Source organism: Lytechinus pictus, chromosome 14 (assembly GCF_037042905.1).
Source record: "Lytechinus pictus isolate F3 Inbred chromosome 14, Lp3.0, whole genome shotgun sequence".
In the NCBI taxonomy this organism is placed as follows: domain Eukaryota; kingdom Metazoa; phylum Echinodermata; class Echinoidea; order Temnopleuroida; family Toxopneustidae; genus Lytechinus; species Lytechinus pictus.
Genome location: NC_087258.1, coordinates 26,392,529 through 26,402,516, shown reverse-complemented (window position 1 = coordinate 26,402,516; position 9,988 = coordinate 26,392,529). Strand labels below are relative to the sequence as shown.

General features: G+C 38.9%; 1 protein-coding gene across 1 annotated transcript in view; it reads left to right on the top strand.

The window, feature by feature from the left end:
* The first annotated feature begins 406 nt into the window (after positions 1–406).
* Positions 407–9,988, top strand: part of LOC129276853 (uncharacterized) — a 28,020-nt gene continuing 18,438 nt past the window's right edge. Inside the window, exons 1-7 of the mRNA XM_064109643.1 lie at positions 407–2,853; positions 3,412–3,618; positions 4,219–4,376; positions 5,160–5,194; positions 7,686–8,015; positions 8,437–8,684; positions 9,237–9,365. Of these exons, the coding sequence (XP_063965713.1) occupies positions 487–2,853; positions 3,412–3,618; positions 4,219–4,376; positions 5,160–5,194; positions 7,686–8,015; positions 8,437–8,684; positions 9,237–9,365 (3,474 nt within the window). The 5' untranslated portion in view covers positions 407–486. The remainder of the gene's footprint in view (positions 2,854–3,411; positions 3,619–4,218; positions 4,377–5,159; positions 5,195–7,685; positions 8,016–8,436; positions 8,685–9,236; positions 9,366–9,988) is intronic.

The following is a 9,988-nucleotide window of genomic DNA, read 5'->3' as shown; positions in this document are numbered from 1 at the left end:
ACTAATTTGTTGTTGTATTTGATCGGCATTTGACTTCGTTGGCATGAACAATAAAATACGCGCGCAGCTCAGCTGCATGCGCGTATCGAGTTGACCTTCCTTATAGCATGCAACACGCTTGTGTGATGCTGCCCTCTACGTTCGTTGGTACGTACGTACTATACTACGTGTGCATGCATCACATTACGTTAAATTTAAAATCATTGTTTATACATAGCCTTAGGCCCTAGGCCTAGGCTAGGCTATATTACAAGTGACTGTTGCCTTTGAACTTGTCTTGGAGTTGTTACTTTGAAGTTTGAACAGGGAGGTGCTTTGAATAATTTGACTGTGTTTGAAGGTGTAAGTATTATCAGTAGAGGCGCACGGCCAATAAAATTATGGTTCATGGTTGGACCCCATTACATGTAGCTGAGGAGAATAACCTGTAATAACCATTATGAAGTGATTGAGTTTTTGCTAAGTTGTGGAGCTGCATTAAACAGAATGAGAGGGGACAAAGGCGGAAATACTGCTTTACACAATGCTGCCAAAAGAGGCCACACAGCTATCACCGAACACTTAGTAGAACAGGGTGCCGACATAAAAAAGTGCAATGATGAGGGATGGACTGCCTTACACAGTGCATCAAAAGAGGGTCACACCGATATAATAGACTTTCTAATCAGCAGGGGAATCGATGCAAACATTGCAGACCAGAAAGGAATGACACCGTTACATATTGCATCGGGTAAAGGTCATCTCGATTGTACGAAACGTCTGGTTTGCGGCGGATCTGATATTCATAAATTTGACGATGGAGGATGTACAGCCTTACATATTGCAGCCAAAGAGGGTCATGCAAATGTGATGAAATTCCTCGTTCATGAGGGGAAGAATGTTGTTAATACAGGAGATAAAAATGGATTGACTCCACTGCAGTTTGCATCACTTTATGGTCATTTGGAATGTACAAGACTTCTGGCTAGTATCACAGATGACATTAATAAAGGCGATAGTAGTGGACTGACGTCGTTGCACAGATCCGCCGAAAACAATAAGCTTGACGTGACAAAATATTTGGTTAACCAAGGGGCCCGCATAACCGAAGGTGACAAAGATGGCAGAACTGCATTACACGTTGCTGCATTAAATGGACATACCAGTATCATCAAATATTTAGCCAGCGAACTCAATGTAAATGTAGATACATTTGATAGCAATGGCCGGACTCCTTTGCACAATACCACATGGAATGGCCACACTGAAGCCACTAACTACTTAATCAGTAAGGGTGCAAAGGTAAATAGACGAAACAATAAGGGTTGGACACCTTTACATCTTGCTTCACAGAATGGTCATCTTGAAGTTACCAAATGTCTGATAGCGAATCGTGCTGAAGTGGACAAGAGTAGTAAAGACGGAAAGAGTCCGTTACACAGCGCGGCCAGAAACACACATCTACCTGTTGCAAAATATCTCATCGATAACGGAGCTCTGGTAAATAAAGATGATAATGGTGGATGGACCCCCTTACATATTGCGGCGCTCAGCGACAATCTTGATTTTACCGAATACCTGATTAGTGAAGGAGCACTAGTTAATAGTCGAAATCAAGATGGTTGGACCGCATTACATAATGCAGCAGGTAACGGCAAATTGAAAGTCACTTGCCATTTGGTTAGTCAAGGAGCTGAAATAAATATAGGCAACAAGGATGGGTGGACTGCATTACATAAAGCGGCACAGAATGGTCACATGGAAGTCACCAAATGTTTGATCCAAAACGGGGCATTGGTTAACCAGGGAAATAACGAAGGCAGAACTGCTATGCACAATGCAGCAGGAAATGGCCATGTTAAAATTCTGGAATATCTCATAAAAGAGGGAGGGGATATCAACCTGAGAAATGACTATGGCATGACCGTTCTGCACAATGCAAGCAAAAATTGCCAGCTTGATATGACAAAGTATCTCATTAGTAAAGGGTTGGACGTGAATTCCGCCGATATCGATGGTTGGACCCCTCTGCACAGCGCATCAAAGAATGGTCATCTTGAAATCACTGAATACCTTATCAGTCAACAAGCAGAAGTCAACAGGTCCAACAAGGAGGGTGCAGATGCTTTGCACATTGCTTCAGGAAATGGCCGTTCTGAAGTTGCATCATATCTCATCAAATATGGAGCCGATATCAGTCGGGAGGATGTTGCAGGACGTACTGCTCTTCATTATGCTGCGAGGAGGGGCCATCTCGAGGTAGCCAAAGAGCTTCTCAATCAAGGAGCTGATGTGAAAGCTTGCACCAAGAATGGTTTAAATGCATTGCACTATGCAGCAGAGAATGGTCACAGCGATATAACGACGTACCTGATCAATGAAGGAATTGATATCACGAAATGCGACGACAATGGATCGAATGCCCTACATAAGTCTGCACGGAATGGACATCGTCATGTCGCATCATGCTTGATCAATAAAGGGGCCTCGGTAAATACAAGCAGCAACGATGGATGGACCGCCTTCATTGGTGCTGCAGAGAATGGCCATAAGGACATGGTCGAATATCTCCTTACTCAAGGAGCTAACGTTAACGTTAGTGATAAAAATGGGTTTACCGCATTGCACGCTGCTGCCGCAAATGGTCATCTAGGAGTTGTACAATATCTTGTCAGACAAGGGGTGGACTTGAATAAAGGTGATAGCAATGACAATACTGCCATGCATCGTGCCTTCCAGAATGGCTGCCTAGATGTCTACGTATTTCTCATGTCACACGGAAGCTCCATGAATGATTTCAATGTGGATGGAAATGCACCCCGGGATCCACAACCAGATGACCCCCAAAGTGAATCTCCACTAATTGACTCAGAGGTACGTACAGAAAATTCAAATAATTGTGTTCAGTCTGAACAATGGTTTCAATCACCAGTGCTGTACCATGTTACAGGTGAGAAGGCCGAAAAACAACACAAATCCTTGATAATTATGTTCGATACAATACGTGTTAATATGATATTAAGTCATTTTATAATAGTTTTATTTCTGTAGCGTAAATAAATATCAGAATTCAAAACAATATATAGAGGTATATATATGTGTGGGGGTGCGTGTGTATATTGGGGTGTACACGTGTAAGAGTGTTAGCAAATAATGTTAGTTGTTTCCACAGTACTTGATACTATTAGCTTATATCATTATTTGGTACCGTGTCAAAGAGTTTATAAGGAGACACATTTGGATATGCATTTTTGTTCTTTACATTTAGCGTTATTATTTTGCAATGGACAAAAAATATTCATCTATATGCGCCTCCGCTTTTTGTAGGTATCCATATGTATTAAGCATACGTGAATAATGACCAAGACCTAAACTAAACCATGCAATGTATAACAAAAGGTGATTGAATTCCCTGCTTTTATTCTAAACCAGGGCAAAGTCAATCAACTTGACTCTCACGGGTTTGCTGCTATCCACCACGCAATGCACCATGGCTACACCTCTGTTATTGAGACACTGCTATCACAGGGAGCAGATATCAATATCCAGTCAGGAGATGGTCAGACGTGTCTGCATCATGCCATAAAGCTGTGCTACAGGACGGATAGAGAGGTAGAACCAACAGAAACACTAAAAAAGGTACCACTATTCACTGTCTTCTTATTTTTTACGTACAGGATTAAAACCAATGACAACTTCATGACAACATGGGCCACACATATTCAAAAAATGATTTGCATTTTTTTTCACAATGTGAAAAATCCTCTAAGACCACAAAATATTGTGGGATTGGGAGGATGTAAAGGTGTGTGTGGGTGGGTGCGTGTGTGTGAGGGTGAGTGGATGCAGGGGAGTGGGTATGTGTGTGGGTGTGAGGGTGTCTATGTGGTTGTCCAAGGGGGAGATTGAGAGTTTAGGAGATGTGTGATGAGTGTGTGTGTGGGTGAGAGGGTGTACGTGCGTGTGTGAGGGTGCGTGCGAGGGTGAATGCGTGTTCCTTCTTTTACTTTCCATGATTAGACCTACAAAATGATCTGGGGCTGGATCGACACTATAGGCTCAATAAGTGATTAGATTCTAACCCTGCTGTGCCTTAAAATGATGTTAAGTCAATCTGGTAACTTTCTTCGGATAAAGAATAAAAAGACGCCCCAAAAAGTACTGTAATACGTTTTTACAACTGTTGACTGTTCCAACAATTGAATAATTCATATGCTTGAATTCATATTCTTCTTACAGATATCTACTGACTTCTACCATGGAGATTTATCACCGAAGAGAGCCCTTGTGATATACCTCTTAGAAAATGGTGCCAACACAGATATGAGGGACACTTATGGCAACCTTCCTATTCAGTTTGCTAGAGATGAACAGATTCGTCAGATGATATTTTCAAGGTTTGATATAACTCTGATCCTTTCACGTTGAATAATCTTGTCAAGATTGTTTGGCTGAGAAAAGGTCTAATAATGCAGAGCCAGAGTTAGACTCCCCTCGGATGTAAACTGAAAAAGTTACCTGAAATCCTTATTGATACACCATGCCGAATGCTAGGGAATCCAAAGAGGAATTCAACCTTATTCATAAATGTTGTGTGAGAGCAGAGATTAATAAGGAAAATGGTGAAAGTTTGAAAGAAATCTGACAAGCAATAACAAAGTTATGGCTATTTTAAAGGCGAGATCCCTGACACTATAAATTTCAAATTGCAACTGGGTGAATAAATTATGATAAATTGAAAGAATAATTTTCCCATTTGCCATGAACTTACTTATCAAGGATTTGTGTTTTTTCCCTAAGTATCTATTCCTCCGGGCTGTAATCAAAACTTATTCCATGTATCATAATCTTGCGTTATGAAAGAAAAATATGATTTGAAGTAAGAAAATACAAAATGGCATGTATCCCATTTATGTATTGGAGTAATTTAAAGAGTAGCCATTGCCTTACGAAATCACCAATACGGCCAATTTGAAGTCTCATTATATACAGTGATCAGGCCTACCAAATTGTACAACTTTTAGAAATCCATAACTTTCTTATTTCAAATTTCTTTTGCAGGTCATCGTGTTTACTGTCAGATATTTGCGTTTAATTTACCTCGTCACTTTCCCGATGATCTTATGTCATGACTGTAAATTACCTTCCCCTCTTTTTCGTTTATTCTACTTTATCTACAGATTACCATCGATGGAGAGGATAACTAGTTATCGCGGTAAGAGATTGGATTCAGATCTTGCTCTAATTTTAACTTGGCTTAATGTGTAAATGACAAAATAATCGCAAATACAATAAAAATAACATCACGGGTCTGACAATTTTATTGTAAGAAGGAGTAAGTTTATTCACCAAAATTTAGACTTTGCATTGATGCGCACGTTTCACGGCCAAATTATTTTCTGATTTTAAACTGAGGGTGGTCAATCGAGCATAAACCCAGTGCTTAAGGTCAAGTTCATAACAGAAGATTGTTGATTTAAATCAATAGAGAAAAATCAAACAAGCAGAACGCTGAAAATTTCATCAAAATCGGATGTAAAATAAGAAAGTTATGCCATTTAAAAATTTCGCTTATTTTTCACAAAACAGTTACATGCACAACTCAGCGACATGCAAATCAGAGAGTCGATGATGTCCCTCATTCACTATTTCTTATCTTGTTTATTGCTTGAAATAAACAACAAGAGATTTGACAAAAAGGACCTACTTGACTGAACCATAAATTGATAAAACAATGGTAATTCCACGTGTTCAGAGAGAGATGAAGTTTGTTTCACAGGACAATGAGAAAATTTGAATATTTCATATTTTATATAATGAAATACAAAACAAATAGTGTGAGTGATGTCATCAGTCCCCCCATTTGCATAACTCCCATGATGTTCATTTAACTAATATGATGTGCATATAACTGTAAGCGAAATGTCATGATTTTCTTAGATTTTTCTCTTTTTATTTAAATCAACTCTTCGTTGGGGTGGACTTGTCCTTTAATGGAATGACTTGCATATTCATGTTACCGGGATCAATGCCCATTTTCTCTTTACTGTGTTATGAGCGGGACTGGTTTACTTGGATGAAAGGCATAACCATGACAATGTTGACTTAACAGAATATTATCTGCAATCTTGGGCCATTTTTACTAGCATGAATAAAGGTCAATACTCATTACAGTTTTAGTAGATTGCAGTAAATGATAATGAAGTCGTAAATAATATTTTAGGCGACATTGGCACCGTGTTACAAAGAGTTACGATTGATCCATTTAATCTCAACTATACGGATATCTATCAATATCATAATTGTTTCTATAGTACATTTGCCCACTGTCCTTTGTAATCAAAGGGAAGCATACCGAATCTTAAAAAAACCGATAAATGTATGAATATACATCATATCTAGAAAACATTTTGAACAAATATACATTTTAGATGTCGACGTTGCTGACTTCCCATGTGGTTGAGCGGATAAATCGCAACTTTTTGTAAGATCGGGAGGGGGTGTTTCACAAAGATTTAAGTATGACATAAGTTTAAACTTAAATGCCGACGCATATGCGACGCGTGATCTTATTGATAGATACGAAGTAGTGACCGTCCTCATAACACGATCTGACCAATGCGGTCAGGCCTTTTATACCATACGCAACTCGTAACTCGGTATTCAATAAGTGCAACTCTAAGTCATACTTAAATCTTTGTTAAACACCACCAGGTTTAAGTTCAGAGCAACTTTACGAATGACTGGTGGTCCTTTCTTGAGGTAGATTAAGTACCAACTTTGCATTGGTGTTGATTTGGTTCCAAATAAGTCGATCCTGAAATCGTTCGTAACGAACAAATACCCACCATGATACAATAATCCGAATAATTGAGATTCTTTCTCGAAGTTGGTTAGTCTAATAATCAGTCTAATAGCCGAATATTAAAGTTTCTGTCTAAGTCTTAAAGTCAGTCAACGTAGACCTATGTCTTTCAGTAGCTATATAGTCTCCTACTCAAGACCAAGAAATCTCATTTATATAATAAAGTTCGGGGTAGAACATTTATCGGTATGTCTAATTTAACATGCTCAAAGTAGTCAATAATGAACATTTAAGTGCCTGTAGCTGGGACTGTTAACATGTTTCATAGTTCTTCGAAATCTTGTTCCTTGAAGTTGGTCGAGTTGTAGAGAGGGGTTGGTCTCTTATGGTCAATGGTTGTAGAGTGGATGATAATGGGAGATCTGATATTTTCATTATGTCACAGATGAAAAGGGTAAAGATGAGTGATAATATATTTCATTGTAGAATTCAAATATCAACCAGAACAGGGATGAACTATATAAAACTACTTGTTCTGTGGCACTTGCAGATATTAATGTAGAACCATTGAATAGCATCAGAATTCAGCAAATGCGTTCAATGTTCAGCACTTGAGTTTTTCCAGTGACGTCCCATCCCAGATATTTATTCGTCCCTCAATTATTCAATTATTCATGACTATTCTTTTAGGCATTTAATAAGTTATTTGATTACTCTAATAATATATTTATCTCAATATTTCTTTCTTCCATTTTTCAAAAACAGAAAAAGTAAACATCAGTCAGCGGTGCACGACACAACGAAGAAACTTATCCGGGCTTTTGATATTGACTAAAGTATTTGATGTTTTTCTAATAATATTACAATTCTTAATCACTTATTTGTCTTGATACATACACAGAGGAGAAAAGGTCTTCATGCAACAAGCTATACGTTGAAGTCGGCAAAGGACCGAAGCAAGTGGAGCTGGAGGACCACGGTATATCGATCAATTTTCCAGCGGGGAGCTTCCAGGAGCCGGAACCGTACAAGATCATGGTATCGATTCTTCATCGTCCAAGCGTCGGCATAGACATAGCGGATGACGAATCAGTGGCGTGTTGCGGAATACGATTAGACCCTGCTGATGTTGCCATACAGAAGCCAGTGAAGATCACCATGCCACATTCAATCAGCTGCTGTGATCCTGATCGAGTAACACCAGACATTGTCTCACTACTCCAGCACACAGGTAGAATTCATGTTAATATTTTTAATCTTGAATACACTCAGCTAAAAATTATCAGTATTATCGTTTATAAGATATATATATATATTTATTCCTCGCTAAAAGGTTATAGGATTATAGTGAAAGGTTTTGCAAAATGTAATACCAGAAATAACGTTTCAGCCCCCATGGAGACATAATTTATGAATATAGTCTTGATAAATACCTGATGGCATCAGATGAAACTGCCTCGGTTTCATATACCAAAGTAAGGAATTCCTTTCTATAATACTACTATCTCTGATGCCGATGCACCCTATTAGAAAACCATAAAATGAAGTTTAAAGTCTTGCGTTGACGAATCATGGAATGCTGAGCATTACTGAGCAGAAGTTATATCTTTCAACTTCCCTATGAAAACTGTTTCTGTTTGCTTCTCTTATAGGTTGGACGCAAGTGTCTCGGAGGAGTTACATGCCTTCGTCTAAAGAGCCACCTTTTTGCAAGGTACACAAGGGCTACATCGATCTCTACATAAACCAATGTGCAGAGTGGTGGATTCTTATTCCCCTCAAGCAACGGTCAGGTCGACAGAGGGTAGTCTTTACTCCATACGTACCAGACATCATTGGTCTAGGCCAAGAACTTCTTATTCGACTACACATACATACAGACAGTCCCTTTATTGAAGAGGTAAATAAAATGTAATCTCATTTCTATTGCTCCATACCCTTTTCCTGGTCCTTCTGTGGTTATTTAAGCTAGAAAAAAGCATAGCTGAATTGTCATTTCTGAATGAGAATGAAAATTGCTAAGGATTAATGTACTTGAAACTCTGACCAGCACACCTAGAGGGGTTCATTCTTAGTTCCAGAACGATTATGGTCATACCTTTCTGACCCTGTGGGCAACCAAGTTGGGAGCAAATCTGGCCCGTGCCACCCTCCCCCTTGTGAGGCATGGTTTTAGTGGGACATGTGTATACACAAGTGAGGTCCCTTGTTTGCTTGTATCGTGTCATATATCATCATCACTCGGGAGTGAAAACCTTTTTAGTTTGTTTGTTTGCTTGTAAAAATTATTTTGAACAAACTTCCATCCCCTTGGAAAATCCCGTATCCGCCCCAGGCGCAGGGTTTACTTATCATACATTGTATTAGGTGAGTTATGTGAATCTGTGATTGGTGTCCCCCCCCCCCCCTTCTCTCGTTTAATTCTCTCTCCATTCTTGATTTCTACATTAAGCAAATACACGAGGAGGAAAGAGAAAAGGGATATCGCAAAACTCATCGATCGGTGCCATTCGAAGTCGTTCTACAATCCGGTGACATCAATCTGTTGTGTGAACGTGATGATAGAGAAGTTGGAAAGAAGGTACGCCACCTTTATATTTCTACGATTGAGGCAGTTCATTGAGGAAGAAAAAACGAAATGTTTCAAGTAATGGTTGACTCAGAAAGAATGTTCTTTTGAACTTAATTTCTGGAACCGAATGATTGGTGAATGAAATCTATTGTAATTACATAATTCAGTATTCCACTTGTTATAAAATATTCATGACAATAGTGCCTGATCCATCATGGTCAGTGTTGGATTTTGTGCACCAAAAATAAATTCGTCGAAACTTGCGCACGGGGAATGTTTTATTTTAACAGAAGTAGGCTTTAAATTTCTACGGCTTGACGATCATTGGAGAGTAAGGTATATCATATTGTAATCCGAAAGAGATAAGTTTGTCACTTCAAACACTCACATCGAGAAAGGTTTGGCTGCATATTTTCTGAATGTTGATAACAAAGTGACACCGATTTGTTGACACTACACTGTAAAAACTGTGGTGTTAAAACTGACACCAATTGGTGTTAATAGAGGACCACACCATGAGGTGTTAAAATAACACCCTAGAGATTGAACATAACACCAAAGAGTGTAAATGTAACAACCATAGGTGTTGAAATAACACCTACAGGTGTAAAGCTAACACCACCAATTTAACA